The sequence below is a fragment of the Emiliania huxleyi genome, assembly GCF_000372725.1.
Source record: "Emiliania huxleyi CCMP1516 unplaced genomic scaffold EMIHUscaffold_277, whole genome shotgun sequence".
NCBI classification, from domain to species: domain Eukaryota; phylum Haptophyta; order Isochrysidales; family Noelaerhabdaceae; genus Emiliania; species Emiliania huxleyi.
This window is the reverse complement of record NW_005199953.1, coordinates 128,820-146,238: the sequence shown is the minus strand read 5'-3', so window position 1 is coordinate 146,238 and position 17,419 is coordinate 128,820. Positions and strand designations below refer to the sequence as shown.

The window sequence follows — 17,419 nt, the reverse complement described above, 5'->3', positions numbered from 1 at the left end:
ACTAAATAAAAAAACACCGTCACACCTTTTTTGTAAAAGCGGTCACGCCTTTGGCTAAAACTGTCCGCATTTGCTTTTCCATAAAATAATATATTTTATGATGGAGGGGCCGCGGGCCCGCGGCAGAGGCCGCGGACAGCACTGTAGCTGTAGGAGAGTCGACTGCCGCCCTGTATAGCTTATTGCGTATCCCTCTACAAAAAAGCTGCGACGGTGTATCATTCACGTATCTGCGGACAGCCTGACAGAGCAGAGCCTGACAGGCGAGGTGACCCGTCGCTGTCAGGCCCTAACGTGACAGCCTGACAGAGCTGCCTGACAGCCCGACAGCACACAGTGGCCTGACAGCAGCGCTGACAGCCTGACAGCAGCACAGACCGTACACAGACCCCGTAGAGCCTCTTTCTTGTGCCCCATGAGGGTATAACAAAGTTACATGCAAAGACATGCACATGTACATGTGCATGTGAGTGTGGTCCATGTAGTCATGGGATGGTCATGGGTCTCTCTTTCAACCCTCCCGCCCCACCTCTGCGGACCCCTCTCCAGCACCGGCGGCTGTGCTACTACAAATGAAGCTACCAGCTAGCCTTCTGGGGCCCTACAGTCATATGCCTACGGCGTCTGGGTGGGGGTGGCCGCCGCCGTCTGTGCCGCCGCCGCCGCCTGTGCCTCTGCGCCGCCATCTGCGCTCCCCAGGCGGCCGCCGCCGCCGGCGTGATCACGCCGTGTAGGAGGGGGGGTAGCTGCGTAGCCGCCGGCGTCATCGGCGTCAGCACCCCCTTGATAGTCAGCGCCCTCTTGATAGTGTCATAAGTGTGGCTGATGTGTATCAGAGCCTGACAGCACCCCGACAGCACCACCTGACAGCACCTGACAGCAACAGCCCAACGTCTAACAGCAGCAGCAGCCTGACAGCTCTGACAGCTCCGACAGCGTCTGACAGCAACACCCGACAGCTCCGACAGCACCCGACAGCTACAGATCACCTCGCCTGTCAGACACGCACCCGACAGCACCTGACAGCACTGACAGCACCTGACAGCTGGTCTGACAGAGGCACCTGACAGTGCCTGACAGTGCCCGACAGCCCGACAGTTCACCTGACAGCACCTGACAGCCTGACAGCCAGGGCTCAGGGAGATGCATCCGGTTTGGAACTGCATGCGCACCTCAACCTCTCACAGGCCAGCGCACAGCGCCATAGGAGGTATTTTCTTCTCAATAACAAGGCTGTGAACGCTATCCCATGCAGCAGGGTCGACGGCCAGAGAGAGCGCGCATGAGCAGCCGAAACTTCTGGCCATGTCCATCTCCACGTCCTTTCGCCACCAGGCCGAGTGCAGCGGGCTGCATCCTGACCGTTCGCTCTGCCCCTACTGTGGCGCGAGAAAGCGAATGCACGTCTGCCGCTGGGCGTGGCCGAGCAGCCGAAACAGCAGCAGACCCGTAATCAGTGCGGCAGCGCCTGCAGCTGCCCAGGCACACAGCGGCGGCAGCGTCCGCATCAACCTCTCCGAGCTGCCTGCTTTGCCCGAGGCTGCCGAAACCACATCTGGCCATTCTCCGGTCGAGTCGGGCTGGCTCAGCGACGGGCCTCGCGTTGGGGCGAGGGTGCTGCGGCGCCTCAAGGGCCACGGCTACGTCCACGCCGTTGTGCGCCTCTACTTGCCGGCGGGCGCGGATGACGAGCCCGCGCTTTGGCGCATCCGGCATGCGGACGGGGACGAAGAGGATCTGGTGCGCACACCCAGCCTCATCGCCGTCAGCACCGCCTCGTCGCAGCACCGCCCCTCGGCACCGACTGTGCCTCACCCTCCCCTCGCACAGGAGGAGTACGAGCTGCTCGAGGCGCTGCAGCGCTTCGCCGGCCGTGCGGGCAGGGCCAGGGCGGCGGCGGAGGCGGCGGGTGGACACGCGCGGGTGGCGGGGCAGGCGGAGACGTCGAGCTCGGGAGGGCCAGTGCGGGCGGCAGCGGCGGCAGGGGTTGCGGAGGACGCGGAGGGAGAGACGGCGGAGGAGGACGCGGAGGAAGGAGAGACGGCGAAGGAGGCGGAGGCGGCGGGCGCGGAGGCGGAGGGGATGGAGGTGGAGCAGGCGGAGGAGGCGGAGGCGGAGGGCTCAGCAGGCGGGGAGAAGGGAGAGACGGCGGAGGAGGACGCGGAGGGAGAGACGGTGGAGGAGGCGGAGGAGGCGGCGGGCTCAGCATGCTCTACCGCCTCGCCGCCGCCTCCGCCGCCTCCGCCGCACAGGGAGGCTGCACCCGCCGCGCCGCTCGCGGCCGAGGCGGAGGGGCTGAGGCTGCACCTCTCCAGCAGCAGCAGTACCGGGTACAAGGGCGTGAGTAAGCACCACTCTGGCCGCTTGAAGGCCGAGCACTGGGTGAACGGAAGGAATGTCCACCTCGGCATCTTCGACACGGCGGTGGAGGCGGCGGTGGCGTACGCGCGGGCAGTCGGCGAGTACCAGCCTCCGGCTTATCCGTCGGTGGCGGCAGAGGCGGAGGGGCTGAAGCTGCACCTCTCGAGCATCACCAGCACCGGGTACAAGGGCGTGTTCCAGCACGCCTCTGGCCGCTACCAGGTTTCGCGCAGGGCGAGGGGAAGGCTGGTCTACTTGGGCATCTTCGACACGGCGGTGGAGGCGGCGGTGGCGTACGCGCGGGCGGTTGGGAAGGCGGAGGCGGCAGGCGCGGCGGCGGCAGTGCCGGCGGAGGCTGCAGGCGCGGTGGCGGCAGTGCCGGCGGAGGAGGGCGACGGAGCAGGCGGCGAGGAGGAGGGCGGCGAGGAGGGCGGCGAGGAGGGCGGGTGGAGCGGTGGCGGCGAGGAGAAGAGCCACTTCCAGGTAGGAGGCCGCGTCGCTGTACAGTACTCTGGCGGCGCCTTGTACCCGGGCGAGGTCGTGGGCTTTGACGGCGCGTCGAGCCTGTACTCGGTGCGGTGCGACGACGGCGAGCTGCTGGAGGACGTCTCGCTGCACGAGATGCTGCGAGAGGTGGGAGAGGGCGAGTGGGAGGAGCAGGAGCGAGCGAGCGGCGAGGGGATGGAGGTGGAGGAGGCGGAGGAGGCGGCGGGCTCAGCATCTACCGCCTCGCCGCCGCCTCCGCCGCCTCCGCCGCACAGGGAGGCTGCACCCGCCGCGCCGCTCGTGACGGAGGCGGAGGGGCTGCGCTTGCACCTCTCCAGCAGCAGCAGCACCGGGTACAAGGGCGTGCGCGCGGACAGGAGCCGCTACCAGGCGCAGCGCAGGGCGGGCGAAAGGAATGTCTACCTCGGCTCCTTCGCCACGGCGGTGGAGGCGGCGGTGGCGTACGCGCGGGCGGTCGGCGAGTACCAGCCTCCGCCTCCTCCGACGGTGGCGGCAGAGGCGGACGGGCTGCGGCTGCACCTCTCCAGCAGCAGCAGCACCGGGTACAAGAGCGTGTACGAGCATGTCTCTGGCCGCTTCAAGGCGCAGCACAGGGCGGGCGAAAGGATGGTCTACTTGGGCATCTTCGACACGGCGGTGGAGGCGGCGGTGGCGTACGCGCGGGCGGTTGGGCAGGCGGAGGCGGCAGGCGCGGCGGCGGCAGTGCCGGCGGAGGCTGCAGGCGCGGTGGCGGCAGTGCCGGCGGAGGAGGGCGACGGAGCAGGCGGCGAGGAGGAGGGCGGCGAGGAGGGCGGCGAGGAGGGCGGGTGGAGCGGTGGCGGCGAGGAGAAGAGCCACTTCCAGGTAGGAGGCCGCGTCGCTGTACAGTACTCTGGCGGCGCCTTGTACCCGGGCGAGGTCGTGGGCTTTGACGGCGCGTCGAGCCTGTACTCGGTGCGGTGCGACGACGGCGAGCTGCTGGAGGACGTCTCGCTGCACGAGATGCTGCGAGAGGTGGGAGAGGGCGAGTGGGAGGAGCAGGAGCGAGCGAGCGGCGAGGGGATGGAGGTGGAGGAGGCGGAGGAGGCGGCGGGCTCCGCATGCTCTACCGCCTCGCCGCCGCCTCCGCCGCCTCCGCCGGACAGGGAGGCTGCACCCGCCGCGCCGCTCGTGACGGAGGCGGAGGGGCTGCGGCTGCACCTCTCCAGCAGCAGCAGCACCGGGTACAAGGGCGTGCGCGCGGACAGGAGCCGCTACCAGGCGCAGCGCAGGGCGGGCGAAAGGAATGTCTACCTCGGCTCCTTCGCCACGGCGGTGGAGGCGGCGGTGGCGTACGCGCGGGCGGTCGGCGAGTACCAGCCTCCGGCTCCTTCGACGGTGGCGACAGAGGCGGAGGGCTTGCGTCTGCACCTCTCGAGCATCACCAGCACCGGGTACAAGGGCGTGCGCGAGAGAGGCGCCCGCTTCACGGCGGAGGCCAGGGCGGGCGAAAGGAATGTCTACCTCGGCTCCTTCGACACCGCGGTGGAGGCGGCGGTGGCGTACGCCCTGTATTCGACATGAACTCAGGGAGTCTTTGTGATTGAACGAAGACCTTTCCGCCGAAAAAGAAAACGGCTCGGCGAGAGCTCAATGTCGGGGAATTCTGACCGGTAGAGGGGGTTACGGGTTAGCGCATAGCGGATTACCGAGATCTGACTCGCTGGTGTACTTCCATCGCGCATCGGCAGGAATCGCTCCCGAGCCCGGTAGGACCACCATTGTCACGCCGCCTCGTGCCAGCACAAGTTGGGCCATGTGCTCGCTACAGATCTACCTGACGCCGTTCTTCGTCGCGGCGGTGGCGGCACCTGCGCTGGCGGGAGGTATTGAGGGGGCGACGGCGCGTCGTCGGAATCTAGCTCAAGGGCGGGAGGATTTCGCCCGACGACTGGGCCGAGGCCACCGACGAGCAGATCCTTGTTGGCTGGAAAGACTAGTGAGTCTGTCCCTTGCCAGGCGTTTGCTCGGCGGTACGTCTTCGGTCCCCGCGGGAAGCCCCGGCCCCCGCGCGGCGGCGCGCAATAGGACAACAACGTCTGTCCCACACACGCTGCAGACGCCCACATGCATATCATGCTCGGGCACCCCCCACAGTGTAGTGTGGTGTGAGCACACAAATACTAGCAGGCAGAGTGCACACCTGCCTTGGCGGGTGAGGGTCGTAAGAATCGGAAAGCCTCTTGGTGCCACAAACGTGCTCAACCTCAAGCGCGCCGAGAAGAGCGGCCGAGACGGTCTACAGACTACACTCTCGAGGTGGAGTTAGCGAAAGTCGCACGGGCAGAGGGGAGACCGAGGCCTCCGGCAGTCCGCGCACAGCCTCAGCGCACAGCCTCGCGGAAGTAATTTTCCGTTCGCCCGTGTCTGTAATATGCCCGCCCGCTCCGACAGAGTGGACAGCCCCTCGTCCGCAGAGCCCGCAGCGCCCGGCTACACGAAGCCGTGTCCACGGGTCGGCGCGGGACCCCCCCCCCCCCCTGTCACACCCTCTCGCCGCCCTCTCCCAACATCGGCTCCCCGAGCGCGCCGCCCGCCCCTCCCCGCCTCCCGCCCCCCGCCAGCTTGCGCGTGGCAACGGCGGACGCGGCCGCCGTCGCCGCCAGGAGCAGCAGCGCGGTGGGCAGCGGCACGACGGTGGCGCGCTCCTCGCCGCCGCCCTCGCCGCCGCCCTCGCCGCAGCGGGCAGAGCCCGCGGCCGCGGGGTCGCAGTCTCGCACCGCGGCGGCACGCAGCAGCGCCTGGCTCCGGACCTCGGGCGCGAGGGGGGGCAGCTTGTCCATGTACGCCACGAGCTGCGCGGTGGAGACAACCTTGGCGACGGCCGCCCGCATCACCTCGATGGCGGGGAAGTGCGTCGGCGTCGCGGTGCCTAGTTGGCAGGGCGGCCCCGGCGGCGGCGCGGGTCACGAGCGCGCGCCGCTCGAGACGTTGCATCCTCGACGTTGGCAGGGCGGGAGGGCGGGTCTCGGCTACGTCTCGCCGATTGCATCCTCGACGACGACGGTGTCGAGGTTGTACTTGTCGACGGCGTCAAAGGCGGTGGCGGCGACGCAATCCTCGCTCCACGCGCCGACAATCACGAGCGTGTCGACGCCGAGCGCGCGCAGTTTGAGCAGAAAGGTGGAGCGGCCTGAGGGGCGCGTCATGGACGCGTCACCGACGGCGTCACGGCGGCGCGGAGGAGGAAGGTGGGGCGGCCGTGCGAGTCGACGTCGGCAAACCTGCGCGGGGCGCACCGGGCGGTGTGAGCGAGCGGCGCGGCGTCGCGGGCGGACGGGAGGGGCGGCGGCGCGCTTCGAGAGGTGCGACGACTTGATCGTGAGCCCGGCCGCGATCTCCTCGCCGGTGGGCGCAATCTCCTTCATCGGGAGCGTGCCGTTCTCCAAGTAGATGTAGGTCGGGTTCTCGCGCGACCGGACGCCGGCGGAGCCGTAGAAGCGGTCCAGCGCGCCGTACAGGCCGTCATCCGGCCGGCGGATCCAGTTGGACGTGAAGACGGGCAGGCCCTTGGAGCGGAAGGACGACTGCAGCGCCGCGATGTTGTCGTTGAGATAGCCCACGTACGGGCGGTAGTCCTCCGTCATGTCCATCGTGAGCAGGCAGATGCGGCGAGGCCGGTCCTCCAGCTCCCACGCGGCAAAGTACTCCGTCTGCAGCGCCGGCTGCAGCCCCGCCTCGGTCGCGACGATGTCGGCTCCGTGGATGGTCCTGACTTTGGCGTCCGTCAGCTTGACGCCGACCGCCTCGGACCACTCCTCCGGCTCCATAGCCGGCGCAAAGGGAGCCGGCTTGGCTCCGTTGGCGAGGAGGTCGCGGACAAAGTGCGAGTCGACGATCGAGGTCGGGCTGCCGTCCACGCCGGGATCGCTGGCGCGGAGCCGCTCTCGCTCGGCGGCGGTGTAGTCGCCGGTCGGCGCCACGGTCTGAGGGAGGTGGAGCCAGTCGTCCTTGGCCGCAGCGTGGGACGGAGGCGAGAGAAGGAGGAGCAGCATGTGTGTATGACAACCAATGTGGTTGCCCGGTGGGGGGGGGTGCAGGGCCGATGCAAATCGGTTGTTTTTCGTGTGTGTACGTACGTCTCGAGAGACGTATGTAGCTCTTCTCTTTTCTCCCAGTAAGCTATAAGTACGTACGAACATACCCGTAGGTGAACTGCTGACAGGGTTTGCGATGAGGAGCGATCCGAACGTGGTATTCGGGTGATTAGATCACTACCACCTTCTCCGATAAGCGAGCCATGTGACATGTGAGCTCTTCACGCTGCTGTCACACAAGCACCTCACTCACGCCAACTGAACCCCTGGTGAGAGCTAGCTCCTAATGATCGCCAGGATCTCCGGAACGATGCAGCTCCAGTTTGTGTGGGAGCGGGCCGAGGGCCCAACAGGAGAATGCTTTTTGGGTTGGGTTGGGTTGTGGGGGTGGGTTGGGTTGTTCCGCGTAAGGTTGGGTCGTCGGCGAGAAGGGTGAGGTCTCGACCGCCGCCGCTCACGCCAGCGGACGGCCACCATCGGTGTTTTTGGCTTCGCCACCGTCCAAAGCGTGCGCAATGCGCTCGCCGGCATCGAGCGAGCACGCCTGTCCGACGAGCGGCTTGCTGTGTGGACGCCTTCTTGTGGCTCTCGCCGAGAGCGTTTTGCGTCCCGGTGGGTGGGAGAATATGTGATAGGAACGAGTGTATCGCTTTGACGGATCGACCGTACTTGTTATCAAGACCGATGTGACGACACAGTGACACATCAGACCACACATATTCTCCCACCCGCCGGGACGCAAAACGCTCTCGATGAAGAAGCTGAGCTGCCGCGCGCCGGTAATGTCGCTGTCCTGGGCCGACCACGCGCCGCCCGAGGCCCGCACCATGCACTGACCAGCAGTGCCCACAAAGCTGCCGCCGTCGCAGAGCAGCTTCTTTGCATACCGGCTGCCGCCCCGCAGCGCCTCCTCGCCCGGAAAGCCCAAATCCACATCTTCGTCCGAGAAGCGGACGCGCATCGGCAGGGAGAGGCGCGCCCCGAGGCGGATAGCCGCACTGAAGATCAGACGTCCAGCCAGGCGTTTCTGGCTCCACGGGGCTCGCCGTATATTGACTCAAGGGACCATGCTGCACGCAGCGGAATTTGCCGCGACACCCGCGCGCAACCCAGAGTGCACGGCTAGAGTTGACATAGTGGCAGCCAAAAAAAACTGTTCAGTTTTCAAAGGCAAAACACGACGCTCTGCGGTTGGTGCACCCCTCACACTGACACATTCCCCTCATCCCTTACCCTTGGCTGAGCACATCTACCTGCGAGCTAGTCTCTCCGCATTCTCTCCCCTAGTCATCCGCCCGCGCCGCGCGCCATCTAATGGGCGTCTAGTGCAGCCACTGACGGCACTATTCCAAAGGAGCGGTCGATGCCTCGCCTAGAGTTCGGGTGGACTTGCGCACTGCTTAGCCCTGAGGGGGGAGTGTGTGTGAGGTGCTAAAATCCTAACTAGAAATTCTTTTTTAACGTGCGACCTCTGACGCGGGCCCAGTACCCAGCCAGTACCTCGATGAGGTGTGACTTGGACCACCAAGAACTGGCTAGGGCTGTGAGACCATGGGTGTGAGGTAAAACCGCGCTGCCAGAGCGCTTGGTCACATCGGCCCTTAGGTAAGACTCTTCTACTCTGTTGATGACAACACTTGTCTACTCGCTGGAGCCGAGCAGGAGGGCCTGGCGCTGCAACCCCCCTGTGCAACTGAGGGTCCTTCCCCTACTTCCCCGACCCCCGCGTACTGTGCACACACCGCACGCGACTAGCACTAGCCACTACGCACTAGGGTGCGTCGACAATAACACAACGGGGTGTGCTTTCGAAAACCGTGTTTTGACCTAGAACACAATGCAATCCTCTCTCGGAGAGCCTGTTCGTCGGAGCTCAAAGACCGCTCGGCTTCCTGGGAAACACCAGTACGTCGACAATCAGACAAGCGGTGCTGCAGTGCCTGCAGCTACTCTACTGGCACTGCGCGCACGGTGCGCTGGCCGCCGCACTCCGCCTCAAGCCACACTCTCCGCCTCCTCCTCCTCTCCCTCCTCCTCTTCGTCCGCCGCCGCAATCTCGACCCCCAGCGACGCGACCATGGCGGCGGGGTCGAGCGGCTCTGTTCGGTGCCCCGCGGCGGGGTAGCCGCACGCGAGGTCCCACGAGAAGTGGTGCAGCCGCTGGTGCATCGCCGTCTCGCGCTTGTCGACGCGGCGCGCGCGGTCCATGTCGACGTTGAAGAGCCGCAGGTAGTTTGCGTTGGCGGCGCGGTCCCACGCGACGATCCGGAAGAGCTCGCGCAGCGCCTAAATAAAGAAGACAAGGCTCGCTGGCATTCCTTTGTCGAAAGCGACGGAAAGTGCTCGCGCAAGCGCCTGTTAAAGAAAACAAGTCTGCTGGCATTTCTTTGTCGAAAGCGACGGTAAGTGCTCGCGCAAGCGCCTGTTAAAGAAAACAAGCCTGCTGGCATTTCTTTGTCGAAAGCGACGGTAAGTGCTCGCGCAAGCGCCTGTTAAAGAAAACAAGCCTGCTGGCATTTCTTTGTCGAAAAGCGACGGTAAGTGCTCGCGCCCCAGCGCCTGTAAAAAAGAAGTCAAGCCTGCGGTCGCTCTTTGTCGACAGCGAGGGTCCGGAAGAGCTCCTGCAGCGCCTCAAGCTTGTGGAGCACGGTCTCGAAGAGCAAGTCCCGCTCGCCTGTTCACAGCTGGAGGTGTGAAGAGACGCTGTTCACAGCTTGTGGAGCGCCGTCTCGAGGAGCAAATCCCGCTCTCCTACACAAAGAGATCAGCAGCTCCGTATTTCTTTTCTTAGCCCGAGGAGCACCGGCTCTGTCGCCCTTCGCGTCGCTCTGCCGCATCCACGACGGGAGAGAGTAGTGGCCGACGAAGCTCTGCAGCCAGCAAAAGGTGCAGTCGGGCGGGTTCATAAGGTCATAAGGGCGGGTTCATAAGTCATAATTAATAAATGGGCACTCGGCCTGCAGCCAGTAAAAGGTGCCGTCGGGCTGGGCGACGATGTTCCACACGTGCGCGTACCTGAAAAAAGAATTCGACGATGAAAAAGAATTCGATAAACAGAATTCGACGATGTTCCACACGTGCGCGTACCCCGCCTCGCCGCCCTCGGTCCCAACCCCGAGGCGGTAGACGTACCTACGGTGTGTGTGTGTCGCGCGCCTTGCGGCGGGGTGGGCGCGGAAAAGAGGAGCCTCTTAGTTCCATCGGCAGCGGTGGCCGGGCCAGGCTGCTCCGCAGCTCTAGCCGCGCCTCCTCGGTGTCTACCGTCTCCTGAGGCCAGCATCTCCTCGGCTGAATCTCGGCTGAATCTCGGCGAATCTCGACAAATCTCGGCCCGCCGCACCGCGGGTGCTTCCCGCGCGCCTCTCCGAGCGCGTGCATGGCCTTGAGCCAGCTCTCGAACCTATGAATCATACACCACGCATGCCCAGTACTTCTGTCACGGGGTGCTCGGCCTTGAGCCAGCTCGCGAACCTGTCGATCTCGCTCTCGCCGATGCCCTGCCCACCGATGACGGAGGGGGCCTAGAAAGAGAAAGCTCGCCCGCCCGTATTTCGTTTTTAGCTGCCGACGCCCCGCCCCCCGATGACGAGGGGTCCTTGGCCGCGTCCTCGGCAGAGTCGCGGTTGTGCGCCACGTCGAGGCCGCAAAAGTAGGCCTGTGAGGCATGTCTCGGACATGTCACGGACCTGTCCTGGAAGTGTCTCGCCACGCCGAGGCCGCAAAACAGCAGGCCGTCACAGCAAACTGCGTGCTGGTGCAGCGCGTGACCGCCATCGACTCGGCGCCGCCGACCTGCAGAGAGAGGCGGCCGTGACTCCATCTTAACCTTCGTGCGTTCGCACGCGCCGCCGCACACTGCAGAGACTCTCAGGGAGGCTCTGGGCCAGGCGCCGTGGGCCAAAGAGGCTGGTGGGCCGCCCGGTCTGGCTTCTGGGCCGGCCGTGCCCACACCTGGTTGTCGTCTGTGTCGAGCGGCTCCGGCTCATGGCCGTGCTCGCCTCCGATGTCTGCCGCCTCGACGTGCTCCCGGAACGACTTCTCGCGCAGCGAGAGGAAGCCTCCGCGCCACCACGGCGTCGTGCGTGTGTAACTGCACATCTTGCGAGTGAAGGACGGGTGACGCAGGATGTCGTCCCAGTGTCCGCCGAGCTTGACACTGGCGGCCGGGATCGCGCCGCCGTAGAAAGGGGAGGAGCGAGCCTTCAACAGCATCGCCACGAGGACTCCGGCAGCGAGAAGGGCTTTGTGGAGTCGCGACAGCGGAGGTCTGGGCGCCTGACGTGGTTGCGGATTGTTCGGCCGCCGTGGCGGCTGCGGTGGCCGCCGTGGCGCGTCTCCCGGCCGCAGGTCGGCGAGCGTGTGCACCACCATGGCGCCGACCACCCGGGCGAAAAGCAAGCCTCTCTAGCGCACACACACCCAGATCTAAGCCGAAATCGCCGGGCACGCCGGCGAGGTGACGGTAGATCACCTCTTGAGGTCTTGAGGATCACCTCCGCCAGACGATCTCTCCCGACGGGGACTGGTCTTAGGCCATTCCAACGGCCAGGCCGCTCGCTTAAGGCTGATTGGCTAGACGAGCGGTCTACCTCCAACGGGGCGGTCTGGCAACGCGTGGATCCGGCCCGCCTCGGCGGGTTACGGTTTAGCGCGACGACCGGGGGAGCTCTGATCGCCGTACTCACCGGGACGCTGGTGAGATGACGGTGGATCAAGGAAGGTACTGTTATGATAGTAATAGAGCAGTTTGGTCGGAGGGCGCCCGGGTCGCCCAAAAAGACGTAAACTTCTCTCCACGCGTCGTGGTGGGGCAAGGGGCCAAGCCCAACCCCTCGCCGACTCCAAGCAACCCACAAAGTCGGCGCGATGCTCGGCGGGGTCCAGGCGGAGACGGCGGGATTTTGAGCAGGACCCGCATTCAAACCATCGTGCCGGTCTTCGGGGCGAGCTCATCTTCCTTCGGGGAGCAAAAGGCCGGAAGCATGTAGGTCTGCCACGGGGAGAAAGCACCGGGGTGAATGATTAACCATAGGTGGGGCGGGGGGTCTGGGCGAGACCCAACCGCGAAGATGCCCACGACGAACGCATTGCAGCCAACGCCGACGCCGATTTTGCGGTGGAAATCTGAGATCATGTCGTCATCGACCGTGACGCCCGCCTTTTCCGTGCACATTCGTGCAATGGAGTTATGATGGCTCTTGATTTGATACGGCTCACACAAGGCCGCGCCTTCACGGAGTCGCTGAAGACAATGACGCAGTTGCAGACCAGCGACAAAGACGCGCACACGCAAACGATGGCCCACGCGTATTTTACCGGGATTGCAAAGCAGGGAGTCGCCTTCTCGTAATCGGCCGGCTTCAACGCTTGTGACGTCTGCGTGAAGTAACTATGCGGGAGAAGGGGAAGTGTGAAAATGCGGGTGTGGAAGGGCGAGATCCGGCGCACTTATCCGCACGAGCCACAGAGGGCCAACGGCAGCACCCATTGTAGCGGGATCGATGTGTACATCCTCCCTGGCGGGGGCAGAAGGTCTGGTTGGAAGCAGGAGGGCTAGAGCCGAGATCCAGCCATCCCCCACTCTCGGGTCAGAGTACACGTGCGCGACGAGAGACTTGGAGGGCCAGAGATCACATCTCGGCCTGCTTAAACTCACTAACGAATTGCTCGTCGAGTGTTGCGCCGGCCACTATGCCATCATCGCCAAAGATGGAGGTGAAATACTGCATCATAGCAATGACCAGCCAGGTTACCGCGAGGACCGTGAAGAGCTTCCATTTCGTGACCGTCGCGCCGCATATCGTCGTTGTCTCATAAGACGGCATGTTGGCGTTGTGCGCCCGACGGGGGGCGAACGTCCCTCGCCTGATGAATGCACCCCTATTACGCCCTATGAGCACTTCTGCACGGGATCGGGTCGATTCCGCATGCCTTACCGTACGGCCGCATGGTACGGAAAACGGATGTGTGTGTTCTCTAGGCCCCTAAAGGCCCTACGCGCCGTGTGAGACCCTCTGATTCTCTTTCTTCAACAAACCTGTGCCTCGTTCTGTGGTCGCCACACTCTTACTTCATCGATGCACAGAAGTATATATGTGAATGTCAGGGTGACCCCGCCGCCGCCGTCAAGCGCCTCCACCTCTGTCCGCGACCCGCAGGCCCAGCGCTCCCAGCCAGGGCGATGCCGACACAGACAGTCTTCACCGCAAAACTTCCCGATCAACATGTCGACAAAGTTGTCGAGCTCCTGCTGCTCGACTGCGCGGCGGAACCGGCCCCTTCTTTCTAAAAGTGTAAAAAAACAGAATTTTTTCATTCTTGGAGCACTTGGAGTGCAGTTATTAGCTCCCCCTCCTTCTTTTTTGTTTTGCGCGCTGCAAGTTCTTTTTTTCGACTGCCATCGCACCCCTTTGGGCTGGGCTGGGCTCAAAGCGACACAAAGACACAAACAGGCTCACAAGACACACAGCCAGCTGGCTGCCACACACCCTGAGTCGGCGTACACATAACTCAGGGCCACATCCTCCCTGTCGCCCCCCCCAGCACTCCACGGTGCCAAGAGAAACAAACAAGGGCACAGGTACACCACTCGATGAAAAGAAGCAGGCGTGCCGTCCTCCCATCCCTCCCTTGGTTTGTCTGTTTTCTTTCTTTCTTTCTTTAAGAAGCATTTTACTCGGAATTCTTTTCTTGCGCGACAAAAAACAAAAAGCTGTTTGTTTGCGCTGGAAGTCGATCACAAGCAGGTGCTTGCTGTCGATGCGCGAGGACACGACGCCCGCCGACACCGCCGCGCCGAAGCAGCCGGCCGCCGCCCTCCCCTCCGCCACCGATCTCGGCGTGAGCGAGAGGAAGCTGAAGCTGTGGTCGCTGGCGCAGTGGCGCAGGCTCGGCGGCGCCCTCGAGCCGGTCCTCGCGAGCGGCGCCGTCGCCCTCCTCGACGCGCAGTGGATCGTCAGCCACGCCGAGGCGGGCGGCGTCCTCACCCACCGCCAGGCGCTGCCCGAAGAGGCCTTCCTCTCCCTCTCCGACCTCGTCGAGGCGACGCGAACTGATTCCTTCCTTCCCGTCGCCGCGCTCTCCTACCCGTGGCTGACCAAGGACCACCCCGACCCGCGCGGAGCCAACCTCGCCCGCGTCGCAAGGGCGCTCAAGGCACTGCTCAACAATCCCGTAATCACGCGGCTCGGCGTCTTTTGGGACTTCGGCTCGCTGCACCAGCACCCCGACCCAGCCAACGGCGTCGTGCGCACCGAGGAGCAGAACGCGCTCTTCAAGCAGGGGCTGAGCTGCCTCGGCACTCTCTACTCACACGAGTACACTTGGGTGCTGCGGCTGACCTCCTTCCCGGACGGCCACAAGGCGGAGGACCAGGCCGAGGGCACCAACGTGGCCAAGTACTTTGACCGCGGCTGGTGCTTCACCGAGCAGAGCTGGGCGGGCCTGACAAAGGCCAGCTACCTCTCGCTCGACCTCGGCAAGATGCGCGTCGGCAAGCAGTACGACTACTCCAGCCTCCGAGCCGACTGCACCCAGGACGGCGGCCGGCGCCCTCCGCTGCTGCCGTCTGCGTTCGCGGCGGAGCTGGAGACGAAGAGCTTCACCAACGGCAAGGACGACAAGCCGCTAGTGAAGCGGCTGTACGAGGCCGCCTTCGAGGAGCAGTTTGGCAAGGCGACCGTGCTGAACTACGCCTACCTCGGCTGGGGCGACGCGGAGGCGGCGCAGCTGGCGGAGGTCCTCGCGAGCGGGGCAGCGCCGCGGCTCGAGAAGCTCTATCTCTACGGCAACAAGATTGGCGGCGAGGGCTGCATGGCGCTGGCTGCCGCCCTCGGCAAGGAGGGGGCAGCGCCGCGGCTCGATAAGCTCGATCTCTACGACAACAAGATCGGCGACGAGGGCTGCATGGCGCTGGCCGCCGCCCTCAAGGAGGGGGCAGCGCCGCGGCTCAACAGGCTCGATCTCCGCCGCAACGAGATTGGCGACGAGGGCTGCAAGGCGCTGGCCGCCGCCCTCAAGGAGGGGGCAGCCCCGAGCCTGAAGGCGCGAGACGCCACCCCTCGCCACTCGCCCCTCCCCCGCCCAATGCTCATCACACCTCCCCTCGCGTGCAGTTGCTCGTCGAGAACTTGAACCAGCCTGAGCTGGTGGCCGTGTGCGAGGAGCGCGGCATCAAGCTCTCCTCCTACTGAGCCTCTCCAGCCCCGGCCGGGCGGCAAGGGCGCGGGGCCCGGCGGGACCGCCGCGTGAGCACGGCAGAGAGCGACAAACCCTGCGGCTGCGAAGGAGCGGAGCACGACGCACAGCGACGGTGAGGGCGCGCGCGGGTTTGGCGGGATGGGGGAGGGGGAGGGGGAGGGGGGGGGGGGGGTTCTGTCGGCGCACGTGGGACAGGAGCGGGCCGCGGCGGGCGAGAGGGAGGGCCTGCGTCCACCGTCTCCAGACACTACAGAGCAGCCCCCCACCCCCACCCGCCCGAGCAATTTCTTTTCGTTCAACAAAAATTCTTTTCGCTGGCGGGTGGTTGGTGGCTGGGCTTAGTTGTTTGCCACACACACGCACCCCTTTGGGGTCACCCCCCCCCCACGATTTCTTTTCCTTGTTTCTCCGTTTTTGTTTTTAAAACCCAACTTATGTGGTTTTCTTTTTTCCGAGGTGTACCTGTGTCAGTGCCACTGCAAAGAAAGAAAGAAAGAAAGAAAACAGACAACCCAAGGGAGGGATGGGAGGACGGCACGCCGCCACCACACAGGGATTTTAAGGAGAGGAGTGTGATGCGCTAGCCGTCGCCCACCCTAGGGAGTCTGCCTCTTCCTATCTCTTTTCGCAGTCTCTCGCCGATTCTCGCTGCAACCTTCATGCCACCTCGCGGCCGTCCCATTCTCGTCGTTCTCTCCCTTGTCACTTCCTCCGTGCCACTGCGTTTTTTGCGACGTGGCCCAGAAAATTCTTTTTTCGACTGCCATCGGCTTGCTTACCATCTGGCAACGCCGCTGCTGTGTGGCACTGCTGCGCGCTGAGCAAGGATGATACACGCCTGTGTGACGCGGGCAAGAAACCTGCCGGACATGGACCGCTGGCCAAAGGGCCCAAAGCCCGACGCATACGCGAGGGTCCGTCTCGTCAATGATGACAGTGCGCTGCGGGCCCAGCATATACGCACTCGCGCCACGCATCCATACGTTATGGCCAAGAATCCCAAAGAATATCCTCACTCACGGTGCGGGAGCAGGACGGCAAATCACACCTCTTTCTCCTCTCGCAGACGAATGCAAGACGTCTCGCGTGGACGACGACACGTCGCCCGACTGGGGCCAGCTCTGCTGCAGCCTCGAGCCTAGCCTCCCGCTCAACCAGACGACCGTCAGCTTCGTCGTCGAGGCGCGCGAGCCGCCCGCCTGCCCTTCCCGCTGTGCTGCGCGCCGCTGTCTCACTGCCGCCTGCACCCGCCCGCCTCCCCGCTGCGCTGCAGGACTATGACCTCATCACGCACAACGAGGTGGGCGGAGAGAGCTTCAACCTCCCTCCCTCACCCCCTCCCCCTCCCTCCCTCCCTCCCTCCCTCTCCCTCCCTCCCTCACCCCCTCCCTCCCTCCCTCCCTCCCTCCCTCCCTCCCTCCCTCCCTCCCTCCCTCCCTCCCTCCCTCCCTCCCAACCCCTTCCCCCCGCCCCCCCCTTCCGCAGGTGATCGGCGAGTGCCGCCTTCCCGCCTCGCCCTTCGAGCAGGGGTGGTGCCCCCTCTCCGCCTCCTGCACCGGACCAGCCGCCGACTGCACCGGAGTCGCCCGCGGCGAGGTCTGGGTCAGCGTGGCGCTCCCCTCCACACATCAACCGCCCGCAGCTCCACCGTCGGACTCCCCGCAAGAGCCGTCTCCGCCGCCGCCCCCGCCGCCGCTATCGCCGCCGCTATCGCCGCCGCTGTCGCCGCTGCTGTCGCCGCTGCTGTCGCCGCTGCTGTCGCCGCTGCCGCCGCCCTCGCCGCTGCCGCCGCCGCCCGCGCCATCGGCAGAATCGGCAGCGTCGCCGCCGTCTCTGCCGCAGGGAGCGCAAGGAGCGGCGCTGGAGGCAGAGAGCCTCATTACGCGCGCCGGAGGCGGCGGCGGGAGCGGTGCTGGAGGCGGCGGGAGCGGTGCTGGAGGCGGCGGGAGCGGTGCTGGAGGCGGCGGGAGCGGCGCGGCGACGGCGGTCGGCGTCGCCCTCGGCGTCGCCCTCGCTGTAGCCGCGGCTGGGCTGCTCGTGCGGGCGCGGAAGCGGCGGTGTGCTGTTGCGACTGCTCTGACTGCTAGGAATACTGTAGTAGTGGTAGTGTGGTGGTAGCAGCAGGCTGCTCGTGCGGGCGCGGAAGCGGCGGTGAGCCAGACAGCAGCGACAACATCACAACTCTCACTCATTGGTAGTCAACGCCGGTCAGGAATACAAGATAATATAATGTGAGGTCAGGCGGGCCCTCCATTATAATATAATAGAATATCATGTGCGATAGCATAGAGTCTGCC

General features: G+C 65.0%; 4 protein-coding genes across 4 annotated transcripts in view; 2 read left to right on the top strand and 2 right to left on the bottom strand.

Annotated features, from left to right (window-relative positions):
• Nucleotides 1–1,305: 1,305 nt before the first annotated feature.
• EMIHUDRAFT_116069 (hypothetical protein) lies at nucleotides 1,306–4,410 on the top strand (the record flags this gene model as incomplete). The annotated part of the gene is made up of 1 exon (XM_005776593.1): nucleotides 1,306–4,410. The coding sequence occupies one exon, from the start codon at nucleotides 1,306–1,308 to the stop codon at nucleotides 4,408–4,410; it is 3,105 nt and encodes a 1,034-aa protein (XP_005776650.1).
• A 1,448-nt stretch (nucleotides 4,411–5,858) lies between these two features.
• EMIHUDRAFT_469379 (hypothetical protein) lies at nucleotides 5,859–7,884 on the bottom strand (the record flags this gene model as incomplete). Its single annotated transcript, XM_005776592.1, has 5 exons — nucleotides 5,859–6,019; nucleotides 6,101–6,110; nucleotides 6,165–6,836; nucleotides 7,398–7,467; nucleotides 7,652–7,884. The coding sequence occupies 5 exons, from the start codon at nucleotides 7,882–7,884 to the stop codon at nucleotides 5,859–5,861; spliced, it is 1,146 nt and encodes a 381-aa protein (XP_005776649.1).
• Nucleotides 7,885–8,735: 851 nt separating this feature from the next.
• EMIHUDRAFT_443917 (Hypothetical protein) lies at nucleotides 8,736–9,935 on the bottom strand. The gene is made up of 4 exons (XM_005776591.1): nucleotides 9,840–9,935; nucleotides 9,739–9,817; nucleotides 9,483–9,597; nucleotides 8,736–9,209 (listed from the first exon to the last, which is right to left on the bottom strand). Exon 4 carries the CDS (start codon nucleotides 9,129–9,131, stop codon nucleotides 8,919–8,921), a length of 213 nt encoding a protein of 70 aa, XP_005776648.1. The 5' UTR covers nucleotides 9,132–9,209; nucleotides 9,483–9,597; nucleotides 9,739–9,817; nucleotides 9,840–9,935; the 3' UTR covers nucleotides 8,736–8,918.
• Nucleotides 9,936–15,908: 5,973 nt separating this feature from the next.
• Nucleotides 15,909–17,419, top strand: part of EMIHUDRAFT_443916 (hypothetical protein) — a 2,108-nt gene continuing 597 nt past the window's right edge. The window contains exons 1-4 of the mRNA XM_005776590.1: nucleotides 15,909–16,058; nucleotides 16,189–16,304; nucleotides 16,396–16,422; nucleotides 16,608–17,181. Of these exons, the coding sequence (XP_005776647.1) occupies nucleotides 15,950–16,058; nucleotides 16,189–16,304; nucleotides 16,396–16,422; nucleotides 16,608–17,181 (826 nt within the window). The 5' untranslated portion in view covers nucleotides 15,909–15,949. The remainder of the gene's footprint in view (nucleotides 16,059–16,188; nucleotides 16,305–16,395; nucleotides 16,423–16,607; nucleotides 17,182–17,419) is intronic.

Bases quoted from the DNA above. Each gene is read 5' to 3' on its own strand.
- EMIHUDRAFT_443917 (XM_005776591.1), bottom strand. From the start codon at position 9,131: ATGGACCGCGCGCGCCGCGTCGACAAGCGCGAGACGGCGATGCACCAG.